Below are 19,563 nucleotides of genomic sequence, written 5' to 3' on the forward strand. Positions count from 1 at the left end.
TTGAACCTGCAAATTTCATTTCAAATTCTTTGGGTACAGTTGATTTGCACCTTTGCGCCTGCCTCTAGTTTCTGTATCTTATCCTGGCTCATTTAAGAGGCATGTTTCACATGTAGCCATTTATGTACTCTCTTTGCCACTGTTTATAAATTATTCATGTTTTTCAATCTTGTTTGTGTTGTCTTGACAAGGTGGAAAAGAGCTTATTGTTTATGTTAAATTGATAATGTGATATCTGTTCTTCTCGTTGAACTTCCTGACTCTTGTTTCTTTTGATTGGAAGACATATAAAGAAGTTTTAAAACTTCGAAGTCACACTTTAATGCTTTTGGCTATTTTAAAAGTTGCCTTGCTGACCTAGATTAAGCAATACATTCGAACTGGTGATAACCGTGCAATACTCATAATTAAGATTTAGAATCACGTACTATGAACATTTAAGCTAATGAAATGAGAGTGAAGAGAGATCTCTTAAAAAGTCATGAAGATTTAAGGAAAATCAAATAGGTACGAGGCCCCCACAATTGTAGCAAGGTAAAAATGTAAAAAGCAGCAACCATATTAGCACAGAAGAGGGAGTGTTGGGGGAGAGATGAGGGAGAGGGGTATTTTGGTCTCAAAGGTTGTTTTATGGCTAATGTTGATAGAAATTTGTTTGGGGGGTTAAGATGGAAAAAACCAAAACTTTAATGGTTATTAGTGTAAATTTCCCATAAAGATGGTTGGGATTCATGATTTATAAAGACATTTTCATTTAATTAAATCCATAATAATCTTAATTTCCTCTAACAATAGAACTACAGTTAAAAAGGGGGGGGGGGGGGGTTATATGTTGGAATGTACATTCCATGAGGTGGCTCGCTTGCATGCATACATGTTTCAAGTTTTAATTAATTAAAGATCAAATACATGTATCCAATTTTGAGTGGAGATAAACTAATTGTAAATACTCACATATTTCTAAGATAATGTTCTAATTAATATTCACATATTCCAAAAGGATTAAAATAAGGATAATGTACTAAAATTTTTCATGGAGGGAAGTGAATAATATCCATTATATAATAAGGTAACCTAGCTAGCCTAGCCTTAAGAACTCATGCTTGTTTTTTTTATCAACAAATAACGCTATATATCAAAAGAGAATATGCTAGAAGATCTCTAGTATGTCTGTGTGTTTTCTATATTTGCATAACAACTAATTATGAAGGTATGATAAATTTACTTAATGATGGAATACCCGACATTTTCAAGAACAAGGATTGGAAGCTAATCATATCTAACCATGCACGTATGTATAATGCGTTTATATTAAAACTTGACTGGTTTTAACTTTTAACAAGCAGCACGACACATTGTGTTACAAAAAAAAGATCTTGCAATGAGTGACCATCAAAATCTCATCTTTTTGAGTCTGGCTTGAAAGATAATGCTGAATGCACGCACCATATCATCTTTTTTTGCCACCTTTCAACCGTCCAATATATTTTATTAGTAGATTCATTTATCATCATGCACTTAGCTTGTACGAGATCCCGGATCCAGTTAATAAATATTTTAGGCTTGCAAGCATATTATACACATTAGAATAGTCATCAATTATGTAATCATGGATTAGCAGGCAAACGTTCCTAATTCCTATTGTACATGCACTTTCCCATTTTATCAATAAGGTCTATTTCGATAGCTGCATGGGCGGGTCAAGTATATTTTAATCATATGTTACATCAAAACAAAATTAATTAAATTTGAAAAAAAAATATGAACGATACCATTAAAAAACAAATTATTTAAATGATGGCACGATGATGTCTAATTATTATATTATATTATTTAAGTAAAATATTTATAATCCTAATGAAAATTTTTATGATTCTAACTTAAATATTTTATTTAATATATGTGTTAGTATTCGTTGAGCTTACATATTATTATTCACTTTTAGCATATGTATAAGTTTTAATTATAAGAATTTATGGAGCGTTCAGTAATAAAATCTTTAAAATTTCATACTATTTATTTGGGTAGTTAGTTTTTTAATAAATTAAAAGTTTTTTTTAATAAATTTAAGATCTTCTTAAAAAATAGAGTTTTAAGTAATTGCCTAATTTGTCGGCTCTGGAGAGCTGCATGCGCATTTTTTTAATTTAATATAAAAAATTCTGCATATTTATCAAGCCTGTCGAACATTTATCGCTTGGTCCGGCCAAGAAATCATCACCAAGGCATGCTTTCTAGATAGTCCCAGGGTCTTACACTTTAACCTTAACTAATGGTACGAAAACTATTTTATAAATAAAAGACAGTAGAGCTCAATCAGAAAGTACTAGAGGGCATAAGGAGCCCTGGCTTTCAAAATAGGCTTAATTAATATAAAAGTAAGATAACGAATCAAAATACATAATAGTATTTTACGAAGAATAGATTATGATCCCTTACTCATGTGAAATTAGTATTGTTGGGAGTACATGAAAAGTGATTTAGTTTTTAACATATCTTTATTCCTCTTGTTGATTTGCACTATTTATGAGATATTTCTTGTCATGATATTGACCAAAGGAAGGATTTATGTCAAACCATATAAATGATTAAGTTTGTAAGGCTAAGCTTATCTTTGGGGAAAAAAAAAAAGTAACAAATTAGAAGTAAAAAAGATCTCACCTTCCTAAGCCTAATTCCCCTATTGAAGAATTTTTTATAATTTCTTAAGGCTGATCAAGATTTTAATGCCATTCATCAGAAATGATATATAGTTGTATGGTTTTTGCCTTTTAATGTTTGGGTTTCTACCATAAATTTAGCAAACTGAAGTGAAAAATAATGAGTTGAAGTACTATTAGTAGAAAAATAATTCACCTACGTTAAGCTATCAAACTCTAGTTAATTACTGGCAAAGCTGCTACAATACCCAATGAAGTTAAGTTCATACCGCTCTCTTTACCAAGAAAATGACATAATTTTAGTTTGTGCTCAAAAACGCATAACTGTAGCCGACAAGTGTACCAAAATCCAAGCACCCAGTTGCCAAATCATCTGCCTAAGCATGCCTATTAACCTAGATTATCCTTAACAAGGCAGCATCCACTAATTCATCACCTCAAATTCACAAGCAATCACACATCAAAACAACAACCACCAAAAAGTAAGTGTTAGGCCTTGAGTTTTGGCTGACATGTACGCCACTAATACTATGGAACTTGCTGGCTTCACCGGCTTCTAACGTTTTTGGTTACTCGTCATGCCACTCTATCACACTTGTTCAACTCCCATTGGTTAGATTCTTAGTCAAATATCACAAGCAAACGGCAGTTAGGCACAGCCATGACACGAGCAATTTGCTGATTAGATTTAGATATATTAATCCCAACATCATGTTATAATCTTCTTAAGAAACAAATGACTCGCACTTAGTGCTTGCAACTGTTGGTAAAAAATTTACAAATGGGGTCTTGTAAATTTTCCTTGTTTTGCTTCCTTTGCTCGGTCATCATCTTCTTTGTTGTTTCTGGAGAAGACAATGCTGATGATGATCAAATCATTAGAGACAGAGCTTCATTGGTTACATTCATGTCGAGTATCATTTCGGCCCCGGAACATGCTCTTGAGAGCTGGAATTCAACAGATGTTCATGTGTGCAACTGGTCCGGGGTGAAGTGCAATAATTCTAGAAACAAAGTAGTGGAGTTAGACCTCAGTGCAAGGTCTATCTATGGCACTATTTCCCCTGCTCTTGCAAATCTTTCCTCTTTAATAGTTCTTGATTTGTCAAAAAACTTCTTCCAAGGCCACATCCCGGCTGAGCTTGGCAGCCTCATTCGTCTTAAGCAACTTAGCCTATCCTGGAACTCTCTCCAAGGGAAAATTCCATCCCAATTGGGGTCACTTCATCAACTAGAGTATCTTGATTTGGGAAACAACAAGCTTGTTGGAGAAATCCCTATACCAATTTTTTGCAGCAACTCTTCTACTTCCTTGCAATACATAGACCTCTCAAACAACTCTCTAACTGGCGAAATTCCTCTGAAGAATGAATGCGAGCTGAGAAACTTGAGGTTTCTTCTTCTTTGGTCTAATAGATTAGTAGGCCAAGTTCCTCAAGCCCTTGCAAACTCTTCGAAACTCGAATGGCTTGATTTGGAGTCCAACATGTTTAGTGGGGAGCCGCCTTCAGAGATTATAAGCAAAATGCCTCAGTTGCAATTCCTCTATTTGTCCTACAATGATTTTGTCAGCCACGATGGTAACACTAACCTTGAACCTTTTTTTGCTTCTTTAGCTAATTCCTCTAATTTTCAAGAATTAGAATTAGCAGGTAACAATCTTGGTGGAATGATACCTTCTATTATTGGTGATCTTTCTGCCAATCTTGTACAGATTCATCTCGATTGCAATCTTATCTATGGCAAAATCCCTCCTCACATTTCTAATCTTGTCAATCTCACCCTTTTGAATTTGTCTAGTAACCTCTTGAATGGAACAATCCCACATGAGTTGTGTCTAATGAGCAAGCTGGAGAGGGTTTACTTGTCAAATAATTCACTCTCTGGTGAAATTCCTTCAGCTTTTGGTGACATTCCTCATCTTGGTCTTTTGGATTTGTCCAAAAACAAGCTTTCAGGTTCCATACCGGATAGTTTTGCTAACCTTTCCCAGCTTAGAAGACTTTTGCTTTATGGAAACCACCTTTCGGGAACAATACCATCAAGTTTAGGAAAATGTGTCAATTTGGAAATCCTAGACCTCTCTCACAACAAAATTTCAGGGATCATTCCTAGTGACGTTGCAGGACTGAGAAGCCTGAAATTGTACTTGAACTTGTCTAGCAATCATTTGGATGGTCCTTTGCCATTGGAGCTGAGCAAAATGGACATGGTGCTAGCAATTGATCTGTCTTTCAACAATCTTTCAGGCTCAATTCCTCCGCAGCTTGGAAGCTGCATTGCCCTGGAATCTCTCAATCTTTCTGGAAATTCATTAGAAGGCCTTCTGCCGGTTTCTATAGGACAGTTGCCTTACCTCAAACAGTTTGATGTTTCATCAAACAGATTGTTTGGAGTAATCCCACCATCTTTTCAAGCATCACCGACTCTCAAGCAACTCAACTTCTCTTTCAACAAGTTCTCAGGGAACATATCAAAAAAGGGGGCCTTCTCATCGTTGACCATAGCCTCTTTCCAGGGGAATGATGGACTCTGTGGGGCAATAAAAGGCTTGCAAACATGCAAGAAGGAGCATACTCATCATCTGGTTATCTTATCAATCCTTCTCTCACTGTTTGCGATGTCGTTGCTGTTCATATTCGGAAACTTTTTAGTACTCAGATCAAAATTCGGGAAGGATTTGTCAGTATTGAATGGAGCTGATTTGGAAGATGAAGAAAAAGAAAAAGAAGAGGCCAAGAACCCCAGAGTTTCATACAAACAACTCATTGAAGCTACAGGAGGGTTCTGCCCTTCAAGCTTAATTGGTTCGGGAAGATTTGGCCATGTGTACAAGGGAGTCCTTCAAGACAACACAAGAATTGCCGTTAAAGTTTTGGACTTAACGACAACTGGAGAAATTACAGGAAGTTTCAAGAGAGAATGCCAAATTCTGAAAAGAATCAGGCACAGGAATTTGATCAGAATCATCACAATTTGCAGCAAGCCAGATTTTAAGGCTCTGGTTCTTCCACTCATGTCAAATGGAAGCTTAGAGAATCATTTGTACCCAAGCCATGGGCTGAGTCATGGGTTGGATTTGATTCAGCTTGTGAAAATTTGCTCTGATGTTGCTGAGGGAGTGGCCTATTTGCACCATCATTCTCCTATTAAAGTTGTGCACTGTGATCTTAAACCAAGTAATATTCTGCTTGATGAAGACTTGACAGCTTTGGTAGCTGATTTTGGAATAGCAAAATTGGTTAAAGGCATTGATAAGAGTGTTAATTGTGCCAATGATTCAATGTCCTTTACCTCCACAGATGGCTTGCTATGTGGGTCTGTCGGTTACATTGCTCCTGGTACGTAGCTCTGATCCTTTTCCCTTCTTTATTACATTGTTGATCTTGATCATATTATAAGTTTAATGTTTCAGATTTTAAGTAATATATCATATAAGTTTAATATTTCAGGTCCTAAATAATTACCAAATTGTAAGTCTTTTCGTATTTACACATTATAAAAGAAATTGATTTGATCTTTACACGTCAATTTTGAGTTTTTTTTTTTTTTTTTTTTGAGTATGCGTACATTTTATTAAAATATGAAATGTATTTATCTGAGAATTTTCATATAAAATGCAGAATATGGAATGGGTAAACGTGCATCGACTCATGGAGACGTTTACAGTTTCGGCGTCCTCTTACTAGAAATCGTGACTGGAAGGCGCCCAACGGACGTGCTATTTCACGACGGTTCAAGCTTGCATGAATGGGTGAAACGCCACTACCCGTACAGGCTAGACCCAATAGTTGAAAAAGCAATTGCTAAATATGCACCGCAGCACATGCCAATTTATTATAACAAGGTATGGAGCGATGTCGTCTTGGAGTTGATTGAACTCGGCCTTTTGTGTACTCAATACAATCCTTCAACTAGGCCAAGCATGCTTGATGTTGCCCACGAAATGGGCAGGCTCAAGCAGTATCTGTCTAGTCCTTCCTCTTTGATCGAAGAAGCTGCTCTCAAGGGTTAAGGCAAATACCTTTTCTATTGAGATCATATTGCAATGAGCAAAAAATAAGTTCCCACGTTGAAATAGAATTTTGTTTATTCTTGATAATTAATAATTGCATTGATTCATTGGAGTGGCGCTGATTTCATAAAAGTTTTTAAGCATAACATAACTGAAAATTAAAATCTTCTCCACCCATGTTAAGAGAAGTTCAAATCCCAAATTTTTTTAATCAATCAAATAAATTTAATTAATTGAACCAATAATAATTAATTAGCACCAGTTCGAGTTACAAAGTTGCTTATTAATTAATTATTTCATATCATTTTCATTAACGGCTTATTTGTAACTTAGCTAGATTATGGTAAACCTTGGATTAATTTACCTATAAGAATAGTTATCAAACATCAACCCACTTTTTATTTAGTAGTTAATAATTTTTTAGTAGCTATAGTCTTAAATCATAATATCGTATTTAGTAGTTGCTTGAAATATTAAAGCAACTTTCATAGCTGAGATGAACACAATTTGATATGTTACATATTATAAAAGTGGATTATAATTAGGAAGAATGCATATTTTAGTTATGATAAATGTCATATTTACCACTTATATTTGTATCATATTTTTAATTACAATTTACATGTTTCATCCCTCCCATTAAGAGATAACGGGTGTGTTTGAGATTGAGATGCTATAATTTTTAAAGTGCAGCTGTTCTGAAAAAAAAAACTATAATTATAAAACAAAAGTTAGTACTATGTAGTAAATATAAATTTTAAATAATAATTTTGACAAAATTATTAAAAATATAAAAAAAATTTCATGATACAAGTGAAAAAACACATTAACATATCTCCCAAGCTACGGCAGCTAGTGTTTACTAAACATTTAGTCCAACCTCAATCTCAAACGCACCCAACATATAAAATTAACATTTTTTTATTTACTATTCTATCCCTCTTTAGATGATTTTAAATAAGTAATATTTATACCTAAAATAAATAGATCCCAGTATTAATTAAATTAAGATAAGCAATATTTATTAGAGGAGAAGATGAAAATGATTAGTTCTATGCAATTACCGAAACAACACTTACAATTTTTATTTTTTGTTAGTCTCAATGATTTGTATTAAATTTAATTTAAAATTTAAAATATCACATCTTAAATGATTGTTTTGCCATTATTTTCACAATTAATTATGTTATCTTTTGAGAGGAATGAAACAAGTAAAAAAAAAAATTCAATAATATGACATCCACTGAGAATAAACACAGGCATTCTCTTTTATAATTATCTATTAACAATCAAAAGTTGCATATCTTTAATATTATTTATTACAACCAATTAATCAACAAAGATAGCCTTTGTTTTTGTGCAATATTTAATGGTTTAATGGGATATGCGTAATCAAGTTTGTGTGCTAGCTGTGATTCATTCTTAATTTCGTCCAATCTTGTTCAGTTTTAGGGATTGATCTAATGCTTTTTTGGCTTTAAAAAATTATGTCAAATATATGTGGTAAGCCTAGAAAAGGGTGATTTCTGAATGAAATTGCTCAAAAAGGGTGTCTTTTGGCCTACCATACATTGAAAGAGAATTTGCTAGTGCCATGTAGGGGTATTATACACCTACTCCCGCTCCAAATTTAACAATAAAATGGACTTAAGAGCATCACCTCTAGTTAATCTCATAATTGAGGAGAAAGAATCAGCTAGATGCACTTGTTGCATTAGGTAAAATTGTCATAGGCAACTAAAGGATAGGCAGTGGACATAAACAAATTATAAACAATTTCATCCACTTAGATATGCTTGTGAAAAAAATCAAATCCATACTTTGAATTTTAAAAATTATTAAAACAGCTAAATATTTTTAGTCAAAAATCTTTTTTTTTTAAAAGGGGGAATAATGCCCTTAAGGTTAGAAGAAGTTTTGTATAGACGTATGGACGACACTCAATCTCATAAGTTAATAACTAAAACAGATGGTTGAATCACTTAATTTTGAATTGGGTTTGGCACTAAACAATGTTAATAAAATCGATTAATCTAAAAATTTGAACCATATATCAAGTAAACTTTTAAAATTAATATTCAGTAGTAAAGCTAATGTGTGTCGATTTGTGTATACATACAATTGTTTTTTTTATTTTTAAATGACGGATTGAATTAACTACTGGTAAGTGGTAACAATTAACTAGCAGCAGAACAACAAAAAAAATGAAAAACTACATCATATTCATTACAGAATATATGCACCTCATAATATATATAATTTAGGCAATCTCAGAGAAATTACTTTATTGATGGTGCTTTAAAATTTATGTTGTCATCTCAAGTCATCTACTTAACTACCTGAAACACACTTGCAGAATATATCTATATAGTCTTGAGGTCTTTTTCGATCACCATAACCTACCAATATCACAATCACGCTCGGTCTTCTTACTTTTCATTTGTTAATTATATAATTAACATAATCTAAAAAATTAATCACAAATGGCACTAGCAACTTCTCCAGCATGATCTTTACAAATCTTGGATTTTTTTTAATTAATCAGGATTTTTTATGACAGTCATCTTCTCATTGGGAAGATTTACTTATGGACAACAAATTAGATCTAGAAACTTAAAGCCTTCAACAAAACTTTGTAATCAATACATTAAAGTTTCTTTAAGTATGAAGAACTCTTGGTAATGAAAGTATCTCACACGAATTGATGAAAATAATGTTATTTACCATGTAATTAAGAAAATGCAGTAGCACAGTTTTCAGTGTTCATAAGAACTAGTCAGATATATTACATAAAATAGTGAACTGCACCATGCGAAATCTCATAATCTATGAGAATCAATTTCCGTTTAAAAACTAAGGAATGAGTTTCTCATCCTCTGATCATGTAATCCACCTCAGAATTACTTCCGAATAATCTTTTTATGTTTGTGTTGTTTAATAATTTTTCTGTCTGGCAAGATCCCAACGATCTACACAGCTTCACGTGGATTAATTTAAATAAAGTCGGCAGTTGGCCTGCATTATATTATATTCTCAGAAATCAAATACTAGTAGATCATTCATGTACGTTTGTCCTTAGTCATCAGAATTGGCTGTGTAGCTTTCATTTGTGTCACTTATTCATGCTGATTCTAGTATGCACATCATATCATGGCTATTAAAATTAAGGTTATGTTTCCTTCAACGGAAGATATTAACATAATTTGCATGCCATGACAATTAATTAAGTTGGCATTTGCTTTTTTTTTTTAATCTAAAATTTAAATAAATTTAAATTTGCTTGAAGTCTAAATATGTCTGAATATAAATTTCCAAAGGACATGTTTCTTTTTCCTTTTTTAATGATTGAATTAATATAAGTGTTAAAAAAATTGAATTATTATATATTTTGATAAGTTAAAGATGGTAAGTAAATTAAAGTCATTTTATTACTAATTATAACATTTCAATGTTGCAGCTAAAAAAAAATGCAATGTTAATTATATTGTTTGTGTGTGTGTGTGTGTGTATTGCTTAATCGCACAAGTTAATATAGAATCAATTAACAATTTCAAGTAAGATAGCATTTTACAAGTATTATTAATTGTAAAAAGTTAAAATATTCAAAGGAATAAAAAGAACAGCTACATCCTAACGTATTAATTTTCATAAAATGTTTGATTCAAAATAGTAGCTATACTGCTATAAACAAAAGAGCCCGAGATAAGTACAAAGTGGAGTCCAAAAATGTAGATTTTATAAAATCAATTGATTCAATTATTAAATCTACACAAGACGGCAGTTGGAGAGAGTAAAATAGAAATTAGTTTTATTGGATTGGAATTAAACCTATTAAATAGAGGTGTATTTTTAAAATTTATAGTTGATTTCTAACTATTAGACTTTTTTCAACTTGGATAAAAGTCAAGTTATTTTTTATTAAGTGGTATATGTCTAAAATTCAGATGTAAAAATATAGATTCTTCCAAAAGTTAAGTTTATTTGTTAAATGTCAAGTCTAAAAATGTTTCAGACATTTTTAAGTTTTACTTCTTTGTTTATATGACAAATATGGAATATCAATTAAAGTGAAGATGTCACTAAAATATATATAAAAAAAAATGACTGATAATTTTTTTTTTTTTTTGATGCACTTGCCTATCACCAGAAGATCAATAACAAGTGTTTCAAATTTTTATTTGTTTTCTTGTAATTTCTTTAATTAAAAAAAGAAAAAGAAATGTGCTTATATGTCGAAGGGGTGATACCCGAAGATGGCGAAGAGTTGCTCGTTTATCTCTTAAGTAATAGTGAATAACGAGCGATCTACTTGATCGGGTAAGCTGTAGAGATCGACCGCTCCAGTAGTTGGGGCGCGGGCACCACTACTATCCTTTGTTTTCTTGTTATGCATCCGATTCTATAAATCCTTAATTTTTTCCCTGACAGAGAAAGAAAAACGTCACTTCGCTCGCTCGCCTTGGGGGACCTAATTAGGAATAAAGTTTTGACAAGAAGAGGTTTGAGATTAATTATTAATTATTATTTTTTAGTATAAAATTATTTATTATTATAGGCAAGCATTTAGTTGCTTACTCCAGCTACGTGAATTAAGGAAAACTGGAGAATTAGTGGACAATAGATGGGGTTGCAATAGATTTTATTTTTTCATATTGCTGGGTTTTCAATTGGCAATTTGAAAAAGCCCGAGTTACAAATCACTGTAACGAAATCTGAAAAAGAAAAAAAAATACATGAAAGTGAAACTAACCCTTTTAAACTCTTAAATATCATTTAGGGTTTCTTTATTTTCCCGAGAAGCAGGGTGGTAGCGGTGGCGTTGGTTGGAACTTATGCAATTCTGAATTCGATATATAGGACCACCTACCTTTTGTAAATGTAAAGAGAATGTTGGATAAGTTGAAGGGGAGTGAAGGAGCTCAGTTGGAAGGATGTAGCTGCTTATGATTTTGCTACGCTGAGGTGGTTCTGAGCTTGTGATTTTGCCTATCTAGGCTCTCGTTTATATGCAATTTAAATAGAGGATTATCTCCGGTGTTAGTGTATCAATTCCTTGTTTGCTTGCGGTAAATTAGTTAACAATATTTGGATTACATAGAGATATTTTTCATGGCTGACCTGATTTGTTAAAGATCTAAGCCAACTGCATTCAATCTATATGCATGAATCATATTTATTTGGTGGTAAAAGATAACAATTGAAATATTAGGTGGTAAAAAGTAATTTTCAGAAAACTAAGATATTTATAATTTTTTGTGTTATTCAAATTTTATGTCGGTTTTAATTTTAATTTTTTTCGATACATGCATTGAAAGGTTAGACCCACTAAAAAATTATTACTAGATACATGTTTTATTAGTGTCATTTTAGAATGATAATGATTAGTATATTTATTAATAATTTTTGAATTGTCTCGATCTACATAGTGTGGGAATGCATGATTTTCTACAGTGGCTAGTAGATGAAGCTTTGCTCCACGTAATAAAGAATTTTTCTGCAGCTGCTCCTCACGTTCTATGAGTACATACTAGATGAATGGGCGTCGTGTGTTATTTTGAAATAATACATAAAACATTCATATATCTATGTTGTGTACGTACTTGGAAGAACTATGGGGAGATGCTGCCGAAATTTCCATAAATGTGAAAAAAAAAAAATCAGCTACTTGAGACTAAGGAATTTATACATTCTTGAATGGCATATATAATATCACGTACCTTTTGCCAATGCGAGAGAACTTTGGATGAGTTGAGGAGCGAAGGAGCTGAGTTAGATGAATGTAGTTGGTTGTGATTTTGCTAAGTTGGATTTGAGCTTATGATTTTGCTTATCTGGTCTTGTCTGTATGCAATATAAATGGAGAACCATCTCCGGTGTTAGTTTATCGCTCCATTTTGCTTGTTTACAAGCAGTAAATTAGTTAACAATATTTATAGGCCTAAAGATTTGTTCATAATTTGTTGAAGATTTAAGTCAACTGCATTTGGTCTATATGCATGAAAGTTATTTATTTAGAGATACATTATAACAAATGAACAATAAATAATAAAAAGTAGTTGTCAGAAAACCTAGATCGTAAAATGATATATCAAGAAACATCTTGTATATATTTAATAATATCCCTAATGATAAACACTTATAATGGTTGTTATAAGCATATTTAAGCGGTGAAGAGCAATATTAGCAGCTTTTGTATTTTCTTCTTCCCTTTTGTTCTTTGTTTATCATAATTATTTCTCTACTTGTTTCTGTTTATTTCTTTTTCTTTGGTTTTCATTTGCTTCTATGTTTTAGGGTTCTTGTTTATGTTTTTTATGTGTTTAGTTATTTACCTTCCTCCTAATGAAAAAAGCATGAATTATTAATTGCATTAGTAATGGAAACGTATGTAAATTGCAGATTTGAACATAATTATAAATGACAAGACTGATGACATGGATCGAATCTCGGACTTGCCCGCTTTTATAATCCACCACATTATATTATACCTCGACCCAAAAGGAGATGGCAAAAACTAGTGTTTTGTCCAAGAGATGGAAGCATTTGAGAGACTCATTCCTCACCTTGGATTTTGATCAAACTTATTTTGTAGGAAGAGATCTACAAACTCGTAATGGAATTTATAACCGTACTTTGGATTTTGTATGCTTTGTTCATGGAACTATGCTTAAGTACTGTAAGCTTATGTTTCATATGCAGAAATTTAGGATATTCGCAAGCCTTGCTGGTCTAAGAGGTCGAAACTAAAATGTTTTTGGATCTCTAAACCTCTCAAACTCAAGGTTTTGTACATTTATCTATCCAGAGAAGATGAAGAAGGTCCTAAAAGTATTAAAATTGCTGTTCCAAGTCTTCAAGAATTTAGCCTAGAGCTTCAGAATCGGAGAATGGGTTCATGTGTGATTGACATCGCTGGTGTCCACATTTGACTATGTGAAGCCAGTTAGTTATAATCTCTTATGAGGTTGCTGAGATGGTTAGCTGACTTGGCATTTGGGGGGCTCGAGTGATTAAGCAGTTAAAAGTTAACAGCTTATTTCTATTACGGGGGTGCACATGTAAAATGAAACAATACGCCGATTTGTGAGGCATATGAGAGTATGATTAGAATGTTCAAGAGCGACAGATAGAAAACTCTAAGTTCAGAGGTTTAATCTGTATCACTTGAGCTTCTATTTTTAATCATCATTAATCAATAAAGCTTTAGCCCTTGCTGGGGATTCAGCCGTGGCTGTAGGTTCATTTGGAACCGAACAACGTAATTTTTGAGTGTTCCATTCTTTGGATTCTTCTGATTCTTTCTTTGGTGGTGGTGTTGACATTTTTAAGTGTTGTCAAAAGGTGACATTGTTAAGGACCAAGAGTTTCATGCATTTATTTCAAAGTTTCCCTTGCTTGAGGAACTGTACATTGCGTCCTGTCTTGGCCTTGAAAAGGTTATGATTTCAAGAAATCGACTTAAGAGGTTATGGATTGTTGAATGTGCCAATTTGAAGGCAATTGACATTGATAGTCCAAATTCACTTTCTTTTACTTAGGAGCATAATCCAGTTCCTTATGTCTTCGATAAATGCTCCATGTCCACGGAGAGTTGTTTTCGTTTATGGAGATGTTGATGCTCTTTGGTTACCCTAACATAAAGCAATTCCTTAGACCATCCAACAACAGTTGTAAATTAACCATAAATGATCTCTCCTACAGAATCCATACAAATTTTACTCACGTTTCACTTGTTTCTGTAGAAACAAGGGGGAGACAGCCAGAAAACATTCATTTCGGTTTACTATTTTCTACTGAGTCCTACTGGTTTACTGCCGAGTATGCAATGCATATGCTTTCTTTTGACTGAATCGTTGACATTTTCTTGAAATTGCAGCGGATTGATCAAGAACCAGGATATGAACAACTGTTTGGAGGGCAGTGTTGTCAAGTTTACATTTTCAACAACTGTTACTCTCAATACTGTTATGGCAATCTTCATTTTGAAGTTTCCTTATGAATGATGACACCAGTTCCTGGTATAGGGTGAAAAGTGTTACTTTATATGGGCTTGTAGGCAGTGACCACGTAACACCATTCAAATCCGGTTAGTTAAGTTGCCATCTACTGCCCATTCTTTTCATTATTTATTATTAAAAAAAAATTCAAGATCGTTTTATCGGGCAATCTTAAAAATACTTGTCAATTTCACCACAAATGGCTTGCAAGTAGTAGTACTAGGAAACAACATAACATATTCCAATTTGCTTCTTGTTGAATTGTGTCCCACATTGGCTAATAAAGGGGAGATGCTTGGGTTTATAAGGTGATAGGTCACTCCACCTAAAAAGCTAATTTTTTGGGTTGGATACCTAGAAATCTTATGTTTAAGTTCCCCCAACAAGTGGTATCAGAGCTAGACCCTAGTAGTCGGAATGTGGTGGTGGAACAACTCACGTGTGTCGGATGAAAGAACCGGAGTCTGGCGGTGGTTTCGTCCGAGGGGGGGATTGTTGAATTGTGTCCCACATTGGCTAGTAAATGGGAGATGCTTGGGTTTATAAGGTGGTAGGTCACTCCACCTAAAAGACTAGTCTTTTGGGTTAGATACTTAGAAATCTTATGTTAAGTCCCCCAACACTTCTGATAACATCCAAGTGGATTGCAATAATCTAATTATAGAAAATGTGAACATAGGCACTTCATTGACTTCTTATTACAACCTATTTTGATTTTTGAGTTGCTCTCTCTCCGACCACGCGAATTAAGAAGTAAAACTGGAGGGCAAGAGGGGGGTCTTTTGGGAACAGGCTTTGGTTTTCGTATTGTTGGGTCTTCAATTGGCAATTTAGAAGGGCCCAAGTTATTATGTGGGCTTGATTGTCAGGACAGCGGCTTTCTCTTTCTCACACTGCTGTTTGTGTTTAGGGATGGCAATGGGGAGGGGAGGGGAGGGGACCAATCTCCCCATACCCATCCCCGATATTTTGCATATGTCCCCGTCCCCTCCCCGTCCCCGTCAGAATTACTTGAGAGAATCCCCATCCCCTCCCCGAATAATAACAGGGGATCCCCGAGGGTCCCCGGTCCCCGAATAACTAATAGTCTAATACATTATTTTTATTTTCGATTTTAAATTAATCATATTAAAATAAAAAATTCAGATAAAAATAAAGTTCAAAATATATCTTACATTAATATTGATCCATTACAAAGTCACATTCAAAATATAAATTATTAAAATAGTTATAAAAGAATGAAAATAATATAAGTAAAGTAACTTATAAGTGAAAATATTAATAACTGTATAATATAATCACAATGTAAAATAAACTCATATTGTTATTGTAAGCTCGTAACCAACTTTGACAGCACATTAAGGCCTCCAATGTGCTTGGATGAAGTTTGTTACGGTGTGGGCTCACAACTCTACCACCGGTGCTAAAAGCTGATTCAGAAGCAACTGTTGTAATTGGAATTGTCAAAATATCTCTAGCAATTCGAGCTAATGTAGGATACCTATTAGCATTTAATAATATAAATATTTTGATATTTATTATTTTTAACAATATTTATAATTTTGTTATTTATTTATTAGTAATTTTAAAAATAAAAATTAAAATTAAAATGGGGAAATGGGTAGGGGATGGGGATTCCACCTCATCCCCGTCCCCTCCCCGAATAAAAAATTGGGTAAAAAATTTTCCCCGTCCCCTCCCCGAATAAAAAATTGGGTATAAAATTATCCCCGTACCCTCCCCGAATGGGGAAAATCCCCAAGGGTACCCGTCCCCGTGGGGATTTTTGCCATCCCTATTTGTGTTTGGTGGTTACATTTTCGGATTTTCTTACTAATTCGCTCTCCCTCTCACGCGATCGAGAAAAGAGAAAAATCCTTACCGACGCACCCAAGTTGGTAAAACAGAGTACTTCAGTTTTATATTTACTTGCAAGCAACAATCACAGTATTGAAATCAGAAGAAGAACAAAATACACCAAACCATTCCTTAAAAATCCTCCCACACAACCCCCACCCCCCAAACAAAAGACCCAAAAAAAAGAAAAAAAACACCTCTTCTCTTGTAATTAGTATACAGTATTCAGTTTCTACATTTTACAATTTATGACAAAAGATATCACAATCCACTTATCTATTCAAAATTTTGATCGGATACTTAAGAAAAATGTACAAGGCACTCTGGTAGAACAAGTTCGCAGTGGCTCTATGAGGCACAATAAAAAAGTTGGTTGCTTGATTAAAGCCAAAAGTGCAGCATAGCCTGTCCGTACATATCAATCTAGTTATCAACATTTGAAGCGAAAGCAAAATTTCATTGTAAAGAGAAGCATGAAAATGAGAGGACGAGGCATACCTCTTGGAGAGAAAGAATGGATGGATTATTGCGAGAGGATTGCTTAGTCCTCCAGCTTCTCATTTCGCTCTGTATTGAATTGAGTTGCTCGTGTATCTCCTTCAACAAGGTCAATTCCTCTCCCCCTTGGGCAACAATTTCATGCCTTGAGCTGTTTCTCTCTGACTCAAGTCGCTCAATTCTTTGTCTCAGCAGTTCGAACTCAGGTTGAATGTCAGCAACACTGCTATTCAACAAATTCATTTGCTCTTCCCTTTCACCTGCAACGATGTGATGCCTTGTACTATTTTTCTCTGCCTCAAGTGGCTCAGTTCTTCTACTGCGCTGTTGAATCTTGGGTTGATTCTCAGAAATGCTGATTTGTGGATGAACAAGAGCAAGGTTGCATTCAATACTCGTCCCTTCTCTTGTTGGGGGTAATCCCTTTTCTTGGTTACGCAACAATTTCTTTACCAACTCACTCTCATCATTACCATGTGATCCCCAAGTTTCCTCTATGAACAAATCGGGCTTCCCAAGCCTATTCTCTTCTTCCCATATCAACTTATTCTTTTTTCTTTTCTCCTCCTCCAAACAACTCATAGAATTCTCATCAACTAGCGGGACTTCATATACATCATAAACACTCGAGGAACAAGCGGAATCTGCAAGTGCTTCTTTCTCCAGAGGTGTTTTGGGATCGTTTACTTCTTCCAATTTAGCTGGGACTGTATTAGTGCATTTTGTTGGATCATAGAATGTACCAGTGCTTAATTGTGAAATCAAAGAAGATGTCCTGGACTCAGCCTTTAAGTTGGCAGATCTATCGGTTATTACTTTCACTCTTTCATCTAACTTTCTGATCTGCTCCCAATATGAATCAAAGTCTCCAGTTTCCGCATTCACCGGATTCTTCTTCAAATCAAAGCTTTGATCACTAACATCCCCATCCGAACCTTTCTCATCCACAATCTTCACAACCATATCTGAATCAGGGGTCACAGATCTTCTCCTTCTATTTTGAATGAACTCTTTCATTTGAACAGGAGGCAAAGATTTGAGCCTTCTCACATGCTCATTAGAACCCATTTCACCAACAAATGCATCATCTTTTGGCATCAAAAAGTTCTCTGGATACCTATTTTCATGACCACCCACCTCACTAACTCCCATGCTTAAAAGCTTAAACTTATAAGCCTGAACTTGGAACTCAAGAGCAGCAATTTCCATTTCCTTGTGATACATAAGATCTTCAAAATTTGCTAATGATTCCTCGGCATGACTAATTTTTTCCTCTGTCATTCTCTTATACTGAGTTGCTTCCATCTTCACTAAGGACTTCTCTTCCTGCAACCGCAATATCATTGATAGAGCCTCGCTAACTGCTGTAGCCGAGGCTTCTCTTTCAACATCCAATTCGGCATACAGCTTTTGCAGAAGCTGTTGCTGAGAACATAGTGCATCTTTCATAGCTTTTATGTCAGATTCTGACATCCCCATATTCAGATTACCCTCACCAGCCATTGCTCATGAATTTACTAACAACAAATCAATAACCCATTCAGACCCCAATTGGACCGGGAAAAAAAAAAATCTGCATTTCAATTTACAAATTCAGAACAATAAAACTACAGCAGATAAATTTTGCTACTGCAAGTAAATGAATCCTAAAGCCACTTCAAATACAAAATGAAACGAAAAACTTAAAAGAAAAAAAAAACAAGAACAAGAATGGAAATATGAGCATACCTGGCAATAATGAAAACTCAGCAAGTTTGATCCTCGGAGCCTCAACGAAAGCTTATCTCCACAAAACCCAGGTGCCAAAAAGATGGACAAAATGATCACAGCAATTCCCACAATTGCAATTAAAACGAGACGGCACTTGATTACAAAAATCACCTTTTTTTTTTTTTTGGGTTCAAATATCCTAAACAACGGGTTCAATAGCGTTTGTTGCTTTTGCTTTATGAAAAAGCAGAGTGAATTTATACAACGTATCTAAAACTGAAACTGACGCGTTGGTATTTTCTATTTGCATTTACCAAATAAAGGTTTTTATAAAATCGAAGCTTGTTTTTGGAAAAATAAAGGATTAATTTTGTCATTTACAATGGGATTTTATCAAATTACAAATGATTTTCTTATGGCAAAGACTAATTTGCCATAATTGTAATATTTTATTCTATTCTGGAGACTTTGACTTGAACATGAATTTGCTGGATATAAAGTTATCAGCTAATGAATTAATTAATATTATTGCAATTTTCTTCAACTTCCTTTAAATGTGACGAAATTATCTAAAATCTTTACAAATTTTTTAAAAATAGACCAAAGAGTTATCCTATGGAAACTGGAAAGTGTTTTTTTTTTTTTAAAAAAAAAAAGAAGAGTAAGAGAATTCTTTATAATTAGTTGTGTAGGTTAGTATGCATCGCGAGAGTATATTCATTTTTTGTAAGCAAGCATTATAATTGTTAAAGCAATATTCAAACTAAAATTTAAGTGTCATATGTCACATCCATTTAGGCGATAAACTTATATTAAAAAAATAAAA

At 33.8% G+C, this 19,563-nt stretch overlaps 2 protein-coding genes across 4 annotated transcripts; one reads left to right on the forward strand and one right to left on the reverse strand.

The window, feature by feature from the left end:
• Positions 1 to 3,441: 3,441 nt before the first annotated feature.
• LOC18053858 (putative leucine-rich repeat receptor-like serine/threonine-protein kinase At2g24130) lies at positions 3,442 to 6,677 on the forward strand. Its single transcript, XM_006453506.2, has 2 exons — positions 3,442 to 6,001; positions 6,284 to 6,677. The coding sequence occupies exons 1-2, from the start codon at positions 3,442 to 3,444 to the stop codon at positions 6,673 to 6,675; spliced, it is 2,952 nt and encodes a 983-aa protein (XP_006453569.1). The 3' UTR covers positions 6,676 to 6,677.
• Positions 6,678 to 16,727: 10,050 nt separating this feature from the next.
• Positions 16,728 to 18,964, reverse strand: LOC18053859. Of its 3 annotated transcripts, XM_024178109.1 has the most exons (3): positions 18,756 to 18,964; positions 17,028 to 18,600; positions 16,728 to 16,934 (listed from the first exon to the last, which is right to left on the reverse strand). In XM_024178109.1, exons 2-3 carry the CDS (start codon positions 18,528 to 18,530, stop codon positions 16,911 to 16,913), a joined length of 1,527 nt encoding a protein of 508 aa, XP_024033877.1. In that variant the 5' UTR covers positions 18,531 to 18,600; positions 18,756 to 18,964; the 3' UTR covers positions 16,728 to 16,910. The 3 variants fall into 3 exon arrangements, with proteins under 3 accessions (XP_024033877.1, XP_024033876.1, XP_024033875.1); XM_024178108.1 differs by having other exon boundaries at positions 16,728 to 18,544; XM_024178107.1 differs by having other exon boundaries at positions 16,728 to 18,600.
• Between the last annotated feature and the right edge of the window lie 599 nt (positions 18,965 to 19,563).

This window comes from Citrus clementina, unplaced genomic scaffold, assembly GCF_000493195.1.
Source record: "Citrus clementina cultivar Clemenules unplaced genomic scaffold, Citrus_clementina_v1.0 scaffold_1, whole genome shotgun sequence".
Taxonomy (NCBI): domain Eukaryota; kingdom Viridiplantae; phylum Streptophyta; class Magnoliopsida; order Sapindales; family Rutaceae; genus Citrus; species Citrus x clementina.